The following is a 15,025-nucleotide window of genomic DNA, read 5'->3' on the forward strand; positions in this document are numbered from 1 at the left end:
CCGGATCTATTTTAACACGTTTTTCTGTGGCGAATCTTTTATCGTTCTGATTGTCCAAAGCTGATTTGATACTGAAGTAAACTACGGCGAATTTATGAAAGTTTCAGATATGATGAATGGTGTTTAATGTTCTGAGCAATGGTTTGAGTGCCTTGAGAGAACCAACCATTAAATTTAGGTAATAATTCAGGATTTGCATCATTTCCGAACGGGAATTTTAATGCGTCTGCCAAACAGCGAAGTACTGAGGAACATTTAGAGATTAATTATAGTATATCTGAATTTATTTGAGGTTTCCAGTATTTTTCATGACTACCACAAGCTAATCAACTTTTTGATCCATTACATACTTGTATTTGCATGTCTTCCTATTTATCTCACCACGCATGCGCGGAACAAGATGACGACGGGATGATGTTGACAGTGAAAGGGTTCGATAGGTTCAGTATAAACTGTGATATTATAAAATTCTATGTTTATTAGATAAATATACACACCTTAGAATGCCATGCACATTCTATGACCATCAAGGAACTGTCCATCTGCACATTCCACAGATACTGTGGAAGTCCATAGCTGATTCTTTCCAATGTAAGTTACCACTTCTTAGATTTTAATAAAATTTGTATCGAAAAGTAAGTAGTATGGGTGGAGCACATAACTTTGTGAGTTGTAGAACTAAATGTTTTCATTACAGAAGTCCGTCTATGGCATGAATCACTCCATTTGTCGCAGGAATATTCTGAGTCACAACGCTCGCCGAGTTCGCCTTTACGTGACCTGCACAGATCAAACACAAACGAGTTGGAAGGAGCAGATAACATTATATCCCGTTCCAACAAAAATCATGGTTTACAGAGTTTGAGAGCAGAGTGACGAGGGAATTTGAACCTAAGAAGGAAAAAGTAAAAGGAGGCTGGAGAAAATTGCATGATTACAAGCATAATTTGTATTCTTCATTAAATAAAATTAGAGTGATCAAATCAAAGGAAATGAGATTGTCAGGGCAGGTAGAACACATAGTACAAAACAGAAATGCATCAGAACATATTAATCTTGATTTCTCTAATTTGCGGGACTACAAATATCTCTTCTCTAGTTTAGATCTCGTTCATTTTCCGAAATGTCGGTTTCAATTACAGAAACCCACTGCCGTTTTGATCTATGGCCTTAATAAATTTATTTATTACACCAATATTAATACGCAGTGGCGGTAAAAGGATTTTTTTTTCTGGATTAACCAGAGATTGACTGCCATATTGTTGACGGGAATCGGTGCTTGTCTGTCAGGTGGCAGACTATTACGATAAAAAGGTAAGCGTTAAAAATTTAACTGTATCGCATTGTTTGAATAGAAGGTTTGTTAAAGTGTTAACACGTCAACTTTAAAATATTAAAACTTTAACAAATATCCAATTTAAATAATGTAATGCAGTTCAAATTTTAATTTATTATCTTGACTGTATGTCATCTGATAATGATCTTAAGAGAAACGGAAATATGTTGTGGCTAAAGTAATATATAAGTAATATATTATATAATTCGTTGTGTATACGGAAATATTACTTCTTTGTCATATCTTCAAGAAAGGTTTCATTAAGCACCATTCCACGAAGACGTGCGGGTAAGTGGACCTGCAACTCCACCAGGCCCAAATGCGTTACACTCAATCAAGAATTAAATCTGAATGGCGGTAGAATAGTTTTTGTTTATAAATCTTTCTCACCGTTTTGTGAAAGAAAGCGGAACCAAATTTTAATTTACGAAACACAATGGATTAATTTACGTTTCAGCAGTTTTACGTATGACTCGCTGTGCTTAAACAGTGAGTCCGACGTCTGTCGCATTCAGAAAATTTCCACATCGTTTAGCATCACGCCTACTTACATTACGAAACCTGTAAGTTTACCGCACCTAAAAAACTGACAATTGATAAAATAGTCCACATTACATTTCTTACGTACGTCTTTTGTTCAAATTTAAACCGTAGACAGACGGCAGATGAATGTGTATTCAACCAAAACGCAGTAGGCCACAGGCCTTGTCGGAACCTAAACCACTAATGTGTTCAGACAAAACAGACGAGATTTCAGGTTCTCACGGAGGCGAGCGTAAAGGTGATTGTCTACTAGGACATGGCGCCGTGTGGGCTGGTAAATGTTTACCGACGTTTCAGAGACGCTTGATGCCTTCATTATCAGGGCGATGAGTAACTCTTGCCTTGTCTCACTCATAGTCTGTAAGTGTGTTTAACGAACAGTATCAAGTGGATGGTCGACAACGGGTGGTCTTAGAATTTGGGAGTGGAATTACGAAATTGAACAGAAACCTATTTATCGTGCTCTGTCCTTTCACGTTCACTACAAAGACGCGTCCAGATTACTCGTGCTGTAGTCTCAGGGTTACTGTTGCCGTTGTGCACAGACAGCTACTGTACCGACATTGAAGAGAAAGCCTCGAGGCCAATGCCACCGGCTGATCACGCTGCTCTGGATCGGGCTGGTGTAGCCGTCCATATTTACGGAGGCACACGAGAAGAAGCACGATTAGTCAGGACGGACATGGATACTTACACTCTTCCTCATCTTCTGCTATAAAATGACCACTCATAAAAGTGTCCGAATTTGCAGAAGACTGCTAGATGCAGTCCCGATTTAGGTTTCGCCGATATTGAATTTAAAATGTGAAAATCAAGCTAAGCCATTCTTTGAAGTACAGTAATCCATCAGAAGCTAGCATTCGCGCCACTGATGAAGAAATTCCTCGATTTTTATGAAGTCTAAAGATTCATTACCTTGTTTACAAGAGCCCGCCACTGGGTCTTATCCTAAGCCAGCTGAATCCAGTCCACATCCTCACATTCTATGTCTCTGAGATCAATTTCAATAAGTCTCTCAAATGGTCTATTTTATTAAGGTCTTCGTACTTTGTATATTTATTTTTAGTTAAAAAATTTGAATTGAATAGACCACATTGTGTACCGATTCTAAATACGAACCTCAAAAAATATGTTTGTGCAATTTAACACTGCAATTTTAACTCAGGTTTTGTGTAATTTGAGATGAGTCAGTGCATAAACGTAACAACACACAATTATTTTACTCCATAAACTACTCTGAAGTGTTAATATGATGTGTCTGACTTCAGACGGCAAGCGTCAGATTTGTATGTATTGTGTTACAAAATAAAAAGAAATTCTGCTATCCTTGTCCTTCGTCACTCATATAATAGTTGTGCTTTCTACATTTTTCATAAAACCTATAATAATTTCATTATTCAAATGTTTTACTTTCTAGATTCCATTACAGTGTCCATCTTCCTTGAAGAAGAACTAAGCGACATCTACTGTCAGACGCATGAAACTATAATGGGTCGGAAATGAAAGGAATATTCTTTTTACCCCACTCTTCTCCGTCTAGAGACACGGTGAAAGGTCGACCTCATATAGGCACAACTTTCGCCTTTCATTTTAACGTTTTAAGCACACACGAGATTGAAGATCGCCCCATGTATTTCACAACATCTTCATATTAATTACTGTTAGCGTAACTAAGCTAAACCTAATACCCCCAATTCAGTTTTGCGTTTAGTTATTCACCAACGATTTCGTACTCAAATTGAAAGTTGCCATGTTTATTAGGGACAACATTACTGTTCCTTTCTCTCTAGCCCCGAAAATCCACTTGTGTACCAAGCGTTCTGATCCATTTAACCTGAGGCAAGATCAATTAATACGCACACTGAGTTTTGCTGAAGAAGACACCAACATTCGAAGATTTCTACTGAGAGTACAATAATCCCTACAAATTTTAAACGTCACACCTTTAATTTAATAAAAGTATAGCAATGGATAATAATTTTATAATTCCTAACTGACACGGCTTCAAATGTTGATTTGTGTGGGTGTAAAACTTGGTCTCTCACACTGTGGAAGAATATCGATTGAAAATGTTTGAGAACAAAGTGCGGATAAGAATATCTGGACCTAAGACCACTTCTGAGACCAAGAATATTATTAAAGGGGAGGTTAAAGAAACAGGTAATGAGGATTATTCTAACACAAGACAATGCCAATGGTGGTCTTTTGCAGATAGGGCAATAAACTTTCGGGATACATAAAAGACGAGGAATTTCTTGATTAGCAAAGTGACCCGATGCTTATGCACAGAGGCTATTATAAACCCAGAAGCATTTCTTTGTCGCATCGAAGCTCTGCAATCACATCTCAGACCGTTTGTGACTTTCCTTGTCTTACCGTTGGTTTTGTAAAGCGCGATGGTGGATCCCTTCTCCATGGAGTCTCGTAGTTGGTAGAACCTCATTCCAGCGGTGTAGAGCGTTCCTGGTATTGTGTGCCGTAGTACTAGCGCTCGGGACATGTCCTTCACTGTCAACAGCTGGTCCAGGTCGTCAGAGTCGACCACAGAGAAGGCGCGGTCCGTTGGCGCGAACACGGTCAACACCTTGTTCCCTGCAAAACGCGAATCACGTAGAAAACTGCACTTCCGAATAAGAAAAGAAGCAGACGAATGGTTTACATTCATGTTTCGTATCGGGAGATCCGAGGTTCGAATGTCGGCTCGGAGCCCGGTTGTTCTGACTGAGATTTTTCGTAGTATTTCACAGTCCCCTAAGGGAACCAACAGGATATTACTTTACATTATACCACGGCCGCTACCTTCTATACCCTTTCGAATTCATCGTCCATTAATCATCCTTTGAATCGACGCTCTTGAGTATGAGCTACTGAAAGCGTTTTTAAATAAATCGCAAATAAATAAACAAACAAATAAATTAAAAAAAAGCTATCGCCTCTCTTTTTTAAGCACTAGGTACACAGAACGTCGATTTTGGTCTTCTGGGTTATAATGTTGCACGGGCTTTCGGAGAAACATGTTTCCTCCGTCTTGAGGGTTGAAACTGAAGCGTTGAAGTTTTTGGCAGTAGGTTTTTCGAAACATTGGCGTTACGACCAAGAATACCAACATCAACATCTTTAACCCCGTTATAATATCAAATCTCAGATGCGAAAGGGGCATGTTGTTACCTGTGAAGGTGTCCGCAAGTCCAGACGACTGGAAGGCACGCAGGAACTTAGTGAACCGACGCTCTCTGTCCGACCGGAGTGTCTGGATGATGTTGCCGACTGGAAGTGGGAACATGACTCTGTCCACAGCATGTGCGACGCCCTGGGGGATCGGGATGTCGTGTTTGTCCCGCGAGATGCGGGCTCCGTTGACCGTCACCACCTAGAGCACAAGAAGCTTTCTACAGACATCAGTTCCTGGCACAGTTGCTAGTTTCTGATGCTGCAAGACGAATGCACCTTGAGTTTCAAGTTTCGGCAGTTCAGTAACATCTGAGAATCCGATCTATGTTCATGTGGCATTTGTGACTCGAAATGCCCTCAGGAATACAATCGTTAAGTATTGATATAAAGTCGAAAATCCGAATGTGATCTTCTGAACGGAAAATTAATCTTCTAGAATTAAATTTCTTGCCTTCAGGTGATAAAGTTCAACAACTGATAGGATCTGCGAGGTGGCGTCTGTAACCGAAATTCGTCCACCTTATACGTTTCCTTTACCTCGTATAACTTTCACAAAGCCTCTACTGTGCTTTGAATAACAATATTCTGGTACAAAAAGAATCATTACCATAAAACACACAAAACTTGAAAGTAGCATTTATGTTTTGGAAAACTAGAAGCGAAGTCCTGTCACAAATGATGAACGTGTTCGTCTCATAACATGAATTGAAAGTACAGTGGCCGGAACCAACCCGCGCGTTTGTTCTGTGTCACTATCTTCCGGGTTAAAGATAAGCCAAGAACATTACCGACAGAGTAAATCAGACAGTGAGATCTTAATTATTGCTTCTGGGAAATAATAATTGTAGTCTAGACAGTGCCAGAGCGACCATCTTTCTGATGACGGTGGCGGTTAACTTCTATGAGACTACATCCCAGAAGTCAATTCGTCTTCATTCTTGCCACCATGAGACCTGAAATCTCACTCAGCTTTCGCGTCCTTACCTGCTACACCCTTAACCCTCTGCTCCCTTTATATTTTCCTTTAACAGACGCACGGTTTCGTCTCGGCCACTGCACAACAGTTGCATCCGCGAGGAATACATTGGGGCCTGACCTGAACATCATTCCACTCGACATCCTGAGAGGCGTAGGTGTTAACCCGCAACTGCGTACCAGCGAGGCTGACTCCAGTCATCTCATCCTGCAGTGATGACAACTCGAAGGCCCCAGGGATTACATGATGCAGCAGCAACTGGACAAGGAGTTGTCAATTCGTTATTTGCAAAGGAACAGCCAAGGTGCAGAGGAGAAAATGAGATAATCGGTACATTTTGCGTCGTAGTGATAGAAGGAGATTTGTCAAGTTCTGAATAAACATAATTACTTGCACAGTATGAATTATATTTTCATACCGGACGGGTTAGAACAGTGATAACTCGTCTGACGTTTATTCGGTAAGTACCCCGTTCTGTTTCCGACTGATTACCCAATTTAGTGACTTAGCTTTATCATTGTTTTTCCCAGTTTCCACGAAATGACTGAATGCCGGGGTAGAGTCTCCAAATCGTTCACAGCAACGTTCTCTCTCATACCTAGGGATCCATAATTTACAATCGCTCTTCATTAAGCCTAAATTATTTCACTCTGTTTGACACCAGCCTTTAATACAGTGATATAAAAAAGCAAATAATCAAAAGCCCTATATTTAACACTTGTATTATATTCTTCAAAACATAATTTTCTCTGTCTGTCTGTCTGTCTATCGTTTAGTAGCTGAATGACAACCAACTCTTGGAACAGAGTCCTCCTAGAGAATATAATAGTTACTCAACTAGACAAGAACCCCCCCCCCCCCCCCCCGTCTTTTACGGAACCCGGGGCTATACATACAAGAGTCCGCCATTTAGCTCTATTCTGAACTAGATGAAGTTCACATCTTCAAACCCTGTTTTTATAAAGCCATTCTAAGATTATCTTCCTACGTACGTCTGCATCTCAAGTAGTATCTTTTCCGGTTTCTTGACTAAATTGTACATGCATTTCTCATACACGCGTGCTTTACTGAGTAATAATTTTGGACCTAACATAGAGCAAATTTAATATTTAGGCGTTCGGAACAGCTCTTACATTTAATTACAACATATTATGAAGATGGCTATCTTCTAGGTTGTAACACCTAGAAGGCAGCCATCTTCGTACTCACGACCATAAAAATCTCAAATCCTGATACACCATATTATATTTACATTTTAGTGAAAAGGCCATTCACTTTCAGGTCGTGAGATTTCACACCAGAAAGACGACAGTAAGAGCTTTTAATCAGATGTGGTTACTGGAATGCGATACTTGTTTGACCGTGTACTTTCACTGTGTCATACTGCAAGGAACAGGTTTGCGATGACCAAATCCATGAGCCTAACCGAGAAGACACTAAGGAGGTTAATGGGTCTAGAAATTACCCTCTTTAGTGACCGCTAAGGAATAAAGATGCGAAAAAACGACAGTAAAAATTGTTCCTTTTATCCTTTCATTGAAAATGTAAATATGTCACTTAGGACAGCGAATTTAACTAGTTATTAGAATCTGCATTGCAACATAAGATATGTTAACTAGCACGGAAGTATAAATTACGTCATGCAATAATTTAACAGAAAATGCATGTCTCTGAAAATGTTTCACTATAGGCCAAAACCGCGCGTTCTGAGGCGTGGACCTTGTGCCGCTTGGTCGCTGGGACCGTGGGTTCGAATCCCACTCAAGCCATGGATGTTTGTCCGCGTTTTTCTGTGTGTTGTGCTGTCCTGTGTACAGGTCGAGGCCTTGCGACGGGCCGATCCCTCGTCCAAGGAGTCCTACCGAATGTCCATAGATCAAGCCAACGAAAAGTTGGGACCCACGGTGCTCAGGCACTTGAAGAAGGAGTCGTTCCCAGTATTCTCAATATAGGCCAACACATTTCAGGGCAAATGCTCAGGAATTTATCCCGCAGCTGCAAACATTTTCTTGTTCATAAAGTTGGTACGTTTCTTGGTACTAATCACAACGACACTTTACTTCAAATGATGTAAAAAGATCATAAACTTATATAGTTAACTGAAAATTATCCAATTGTTTCGCTCACTAACATCATGAAAGTATAAATTATGTTTTTAAAGAATGACTCTGAAAGCACAATAAGATTAGGGGCAGACAATTAGGCTACTTCACTTCCTGCATAGTTTATGATAATTATTATCATAATATTTTACAGAAGGATAGAGTATAAATTAGCCCGATAAATAACACCACCTGTGTGAAGGTAAGAGAAAATTAATCTACAATAATGTTTCAGCATTTCGAGACAGACTCCGCATTGCATTAGTTAGACATTTTTTAGCGCCCAGTAAGAACAAGGTTGTAAATAAGACATCAATGGTTTTTGTCATTCAAATTCAGGTATCTAATTTAGGGAAAAGAGACTAGAAAACGCATCGGCCCTCCTGAAGCTCATTACACTGAATGAAACAGCTAAAACGTCTTGTAGATGGAATTTAAAGCCTTCATTGTGATACTGAGAGAAAGGATACCAACAATAGTTTTTGTACATTGTTCATAGGCGTTTAAAAGGTGGCGTGTAAAAAGTTTTAACGCAACAAACCTGTAAAATATGGTAAAATGGTTTGCATCGTTTTCGAGAAAATCACTTGTCTTGGACAATTCACGTAGTTTACGTTATGCATAAAAGATAGAAAAATTAAACTAAATTTTGTGCAAATCTAAATAACCGTCTATATAGCCTTTATTTAATAATTTACGCTACATATTTCGACAATACTGGGTCATCATCAGGAGTAAAATTAATTGTAAGAAAACCTTGTTGATAAGTATACGAATACATATACCTAAAGGCACGCTAACCAACGCTGAATCTAGGGTTGTAAAATATCTCACATACACTGCAAAAGCAGTTGCATAAATCCAGTATCGTGTTACATGATATAAATTATTTTCATTTACATTATTACTAATACTGTTATTATTATCATCATCATCATCATCAGGTGTAGTAGGAGAAGCACAAGATGCAAAACCATCTTAACATCCTACAATACGCAAAAATTTAACCCCACAATTCAAAATACTTAATCGCCAGAATTTAGTGACGTAAGATGTTGTAATTTGAATTTTGAAACATTTGGAGTTTAAAATGTCACTGCGAACGAAGCGATCAGCTTACCCCACTGAGTAGACGAGGGTTCTCTCTGAATTTCTCTTCCGCTTTTTCGGGGCCACCGAGTTGTACCAGAAGAGTGCGGAAGGCCTTGTCTGTCGGAGCAAACACGGTGTACGGCCCTGTAAAAGCAGATACACATATACATGCTTCATTTCTAGATTTCAATAATTCAGTAAAGAGCAGTTTCTATTATTCTATTATGTCCATTCGTTTTCTGTTTATAGGAAAAATGCAAGGTGTATTGCTTAATCTGATCAATTATCTACCGCTCCTCTTTATAATGAAATCAAATACTATCTTAAAAGGGAAACTGGTTCTTTTTTTTTATTTAGTGTTCTGTCTGACGACAGGTCCATATGAACAGGATCCTTCCATCCTTTTCTCGGACTGGGACCTGTTCATATACATTCTTGGCAGATGATCCAGAAGTGGCTTGCCATTGCCTTCTTCTGTTTGTGAATGGAGTAATTGTTGGTATGCCACGGAGAAATCGGGGAAGCCCCGGAGGAAAACTCCGTGTTGCCTAGACCACGGCCTCGCCCAACACAAGTTATAAATTCGGGCACCGCTGGGAATCGAACCCGAGACCCCAGGATTACAAGGCCAGCGTTCTAACCGCTAGACCACAGTGGCTTCTGGTTATTTTTAAGGAAAGTAAAATAGTATTGGCCAGGAAATCGCCCTTGAATTTCCTGTTTGAAGGAGATATTAATACCACTGTTTTACATTCAGGATAGACTCAGTCACTATGATGAACTGTTGAAACAGAAGTGTTAGAAGATTCTCAGAAGTTGGCTGTATTTTTAAAATCATACCGATAATTTCCTTTTCAGCATTACTCATGCATTAAGTAGGATTTGAGTTTCTCATGGCGGTGAGTACGAAGATGGCTGTCTCTGGGTTGTAGCGCCGCGTAGTCTCGTAGAAGTTTTCCGACGTTTCAGAGGTACTACTTAATGATGGAGGCAGCAAGTGCCTCTGAAACGTTGGCAAACGTCTACCAGTCTACATGGCGCTACAACACTGATATCTAGGTAATATTGACCTCAGTTAACAGCTCACCAGTGTCGTTAAGCATGTTGTTTAATCCTGACTCGCGAAGAAATCTAGCCATAGCAAAGAGCCCTTCTTTCTTGAGAAAGTCAGACAGTGACAACGGTGCTTCCACCTTTGTCTTGTAGTCAGTCGACCCATCTTCGTCCAGCGGCACAAGTCTTCCCGGTTCCTTCAGAATATTTTGAGCTGATGGCGCCGCTACCCTTGTCGGTGTCTTCAGGGACGGTGCTTCAACATTCTGTTGGAAGTCTCGTTGCGTGTCCGTATAATCAGAAGATGTGATTTCTTTGTGTTTAGAAACACTCTGACGTGTTGGCGTGTTCGTTGTCAGAAGTGGCACCTGCGTTGTTGGATTAGAGTAAATGATTCCAGCTGTTTCCTGTTTCTGATCTGTTTGTTTCGGGAAATTTCCTAGTGAAAAGAATGGAGAATAAAACTGGGGTGGATTTACAAACGAAGGGTTCGTCGGAAGAAACGGTTCCAACGATTGGTATTCCTTCTTAGGGGTCGATGTTGAAAATTGTGGAACAGGTGAAGGGGAATATTTATTTGTTGGTGAAAATTGTGGGACTGTGGGATATGGGGTTACTGAATTAGTTTTCTGTTGATATTGAGGAATAATTCGTTCGACATTTTGTGAAGGAACGATTGGTTGCTGGTCTTTCTTTATAAAAGAATTTGTGGAACTAAGAGTTTGTTGCGGAAATACAGAATCTGCCGCATCCTGTCCCGTCGGATGAGCTTCTACAGAATAAGGACTGTTCAAATGTGTAGCCGAAAAACTGGTTTGTGTGGGTTGCTTGTTTATTTGACTCTTCACTGTTGAATCCTTTTTTGTTGTGGAATCAACGTTATAAAGAGGTGGCAAAGTCACTGATTGAAGAAATTCCATCCCTGGATGACGTTGAAAATTTAAATTTGATGAAACAGTTTTAATGATGCTGTTAGGTTTGGCTGTAGTTGGACGTGGTTGGAAATTAGGACCGGACGAGACCGTTTTAATAATCTTGTTTGGTTCTGAAGTAGCTGGAAATGAATTCGAGATAGAATGAGGTGTGTAAGGCTGAGAAACCGTTGCTGATGGCAGACTTGTTGGTAGTTGAGGGACTGTGCTTTGCTGCAAAACGGGAATGCTGGATGGTGCTGGTAGCTTCAGGTCACCTTCCTGAATTCTCTTTATGATTGACTCCACATCGCCAGCAGGCGTTTGTTCTCCTTCAGGGTCTCCATTGTTGTTACCTCGAACACCTTTCACTTTAAACGAACCATCTGCTTGTTCTTCAAGGAACACAAATGTCACTTTCTTCTGCGGTAAGTTTTGTGGCAATTGAGTTCCAACATCTTCGAGTGCGCCATCCTGCTTGTGTCTGATTACTTCGAAGTCAGCGCCAGGTGGTAACACCCCTTTCGTAAGCTCCTCGAATAAAGCCCTGGGAGGTCTCTGGGTTGTAGTTGATACAGGATGCGTTGAAGAATGTCCATTACGAGAATTGTTATCTGTGAGCGGACGGCCTTGCCTGGGACTCTGCACTACTCGTATCTTCTGACCGTTGGCAAGAAACAGTGGGGACGAAGTGTTCCCTCCCGAAATCGCAATGGGGCCTGGTACAATCTGATCTTCGTTGGTAGGAGTCGCTGTGTTAGAAACTGCCAATTTCAGTTGACGCAAGAGGTCCTGTCTTTGAAGCAACTGAAGCTGAAATTGCTTCTGGAGTTGCTCTTGGAGTTGCTTCTGATGCAGTTGCTTTTCTAGTTGACTCAGCTTAGAGTCTTGAGCACTGCCCTGGTCAGGTGTTGTCCGTACGATGTGGTTTATAGGTCTCTCGTTGTTTCTTGTTACCTGCTGGGATTCTTGAGTTTGTTGGTTGTCGTCAGACGCGTGTTGTTTCTTTTCCTGCTGTTCTTGGGCTTTCTTCAGTTCATAGTAGAGTTTCTGTCTTTCATTTTGTAAAAATAATTCCTCTGGAGCAATGCTTTGATCCGATTCCTCGACAACTCTGGCCCTTTGCCGAGGCCGCTGTTCGTTCTGGCTTGGCTGTAGTATAATTTCTTGGGGCACTTCCTTAGTCGCTGGTGTTGCTTGTGCGTGAAGTGCTGAAGCCAGTGGCTGTACCTGCTGTTTCTCTTCACTTCCTTTCCGTTCTTCAATTTGTCTCAGTTTTTCCTCCTCTTCCTCCTTCTTTTGTCTTTCTTTGTCTTGAATTAATCTGAGTTCTTCTTCTTCTTGCTGTTTGAGTAGTCTTTCTCTTCTTTCTTGGATAAGTCTCAGTTGTTCCTCTTCTTGTTCTTTTCTACGTTTCACTTTCTCTTCTTGTACTTTTCTTAGCTGTTCTTGCAGTTTAAGCCGTCTCTCTTCATCCCTCTTTTCTTCTTCTTCCCTTTCTTTAAGACGTCTCTCATTTTGCTCCTGGATAAGTCTCAGCTGTTCTTCTTGCAGTTTTTTCTGTCGTTCTTTCCGCTCCTGTTCTCGCTGCAATTCTAAAAGTTGCACTTTCTGTAGTTCTACAGGATCAGAGATGGAACGTTGAATTGTGAATTCAGTGTTTGAAATTCCTTCCAGTACTTTTATATCTGTACCGTGTTCTTCTGTTTTCGGTTCTTGGGTTGTCAGTTGGAGTTTCGGTTGATTTTCTTTAGACTCGTGAGTTGCAAGTAGTGACTGTTGCGTCGAAAGCAGAGATTTCGGTTTCTGAGAGAAAATTTCTGGTGACTGCTGTGATTCTTCAATGTCGCCTTGCGTCTGTGATTGTGGTAAGAACAGTTCTTTTGATTTATGCAGTGAAAGAGGGGAGTTTAATAAGGATAACAGAACTGGCGATGACTGAGTTGGCACAGATGAGTGTTGAAGTTCAGGTGGAGTCTGTGGCTGCTGGGAGAATAATGATGAAAACTGTGGGGACGAAAGTGGAGACTGTTGTAGAGACAACAAAATGGGAGAATGCTGAGCTGCAATGGCGGACTGTGGCTGAGAGAACAATGGAGAAGATTGCAGAGAATAAGTTGAATGCTGGGTTGGATTTGAGATTGGTTGCTGCGGAATTGCATGTAGATTTTGTTGCTGAGAGTACTGACTATTCTGGAGAATTGAGAATGGATGAACATGGGAGTTCGATAAGGACCGTGAATCCACTAGTGGCTGTTGAAATCTGTGGTTCTGTTGGATGTCTGTTAAAATTTCCTTTTGTTCGTGTTGAGATAGTTGACGACGAAAATGAGGCGCCGTGTGGTGATGTGGAAAAGAGTACTGAAAAAAAAAAAAATTATTTTCGACAATAAAAATGAGTATTCTTTGTTATCGTAATGAAATATGAATTTTCGCTTCTCATGAACGAATGTCAAACACTCTGTTGTAATTGCAAGTTTCTTGCAAATTAATCGAATTTTGACATCAGTACATATTTATCCAATATACAACACATAATAACAGGCAATGAATCTCGAAAAAATTAATTACTTAACCTAGAAAATACGTCTATACTCGCTCTCGCACGCATGCACACGCGTGCGCACACAAACACATAGTTAAAATTACACAAAAATCAGAGGCAAATCATTGTGAAGTATATATAGCCATAAAATATTATAATCTCCTCTTCATTTCAATAAACTCATAAAATGCTGCATGGGTCACAGCAAACAAAGAAACTTATTCACTGAATCTAACCCTCTAAAGCAAAGTTTTCTTCTAAATAACATTTAAGATTCAGTTCTTAATCGAAGAAAACACATCTCCTGTACAAATATCATTTTGGTAACGCTTTAGGGAAATAATCGATATATATGTTCTGAAAATCAAATGAAATCCATAAATATACTAACAGGACAAAATGAAGATATGTTGAATTTTGTAACAGGTGGTGTTACTGTGCTTTAAACGGTTGAAACAAACTGATTACTTAGTTACAAAATCTCTCAAAGCTTCTCGTTATTGATAAGCATAGAAGTTACGGATTCAAAGAAGATGTGTCAGACCATCGTTTTTGCCTTTCTCTTGTCTTGTATAGAACGTATTATCAGGCCTTACGAAAGTACGTTTATGCATCGTAAGCCGGATTATCCTTACGTAAGGATTTAGACGGTTACAAATCATCGGTGATTTCAGTGGTGAAGGGAAAAAAAGATTATATCATGAAGAACGTATTAGAAAATAAAACGCCGCTAACTTAATACAGTAGATGAAGGTTCGTACAGTAAAAATAAAAGAGTTGTAGTTTATTTGGATGACATAAGGCAAACCGCAAGTGGCCAGTCTGGTTTATATAGCCATCTGACGAGCAATGAAAGTTACATTTTATGTGATGTACGTCTAGTCGCATGATAGCTGCAAACTGCCGGTTGCCACAGACAGGGACGGGCCAACTTTACGTTTGTTAACCCCATCTGCAATACACCGGACCTCCACGATTTAAGACCATTCCCTTGAAGAATTTTAGATTTACTGCAGTTAAAAAAGTCAATGTCCTTCTTTGGTATGTATAGTGAATCTTCCAAACATGACGAAATGGAGGGAGAGTGTCGCAAGAATGGGGAGATGATAAACAAATAAAACGTTTTGGTTGGAAGAACTGAAGGAAAGAGGCCACTTCGAAGATCTAGACGTAGATGGGAAAGCGAAATAGATGTGAAGGTGTGGAGCGGATTGATCTGATTCAGAACAGGGACCGGTGACGGGTTCTTGTGGATACGGTATTAAACCTTCCTGTTCCATAAACGGCGAGAATTGT

The 15,025-nt window shown here is 40.1% G+C and overlaps 1 protein-coding gene across 2 annotated transcripts in view; it reads right to left on the reverse strand.

The window, feature by feature from the left end:
- Positions 1–458: 458 nt before the first annotated feature.
- The window catches only part of LOC110827124 (uncharacterized), a 45,533-nt gene continuing 30,966 nt past the window's right edge, over positions 459–15,025 (reverse strand). For both annotated transcript variants that reach the window (XM_022058498.2, XM_022058497.2), the window contains 6 exons: positions 10,308–13,545; positions 9,249–9,364; positions 6,147–6,284; positions 5,048–5,249; positions 4,256–4,471; positions 459–780 (listed from right to left, as the gene is read on the reverse strand). In XM_022058498.2, the coding sequence (XP_021914190.1) occupies positions 692–780; positions 4,256–4,471; positions 5,048–5,249; positions 6,147–6,284; positions 9,249–9,364; positions 10,308–13,545 (3,999 nt within the window). In that variant the 3' untranslated portion in view covers positions 459–691. The remainder of the gene's footprint in view (positions 781–4,255; positions 4,472–5,047; positions 5,250–6,146; positions 6,285–9,248; positions 9,365–10,307; positions 13,546–15,025) is intronic.

Source organism: Zootermopsis nevadensis, unplaced genomic scaffold, assembly GCF_977971745.1.
Source record: "Zootermopsis nevadensis isolate Lab colony 2312 unplaced genomic scaffold, Znev_1.0 Znev_ptg000021l, whole genome shotgun sequence".
Lineage (NCBI taxonomy): Eukaryota > Metazoa > Arthropoda > Insecta > Blattodea > Termopsidae > Zootermopsis > Zootermopsis nevadensis.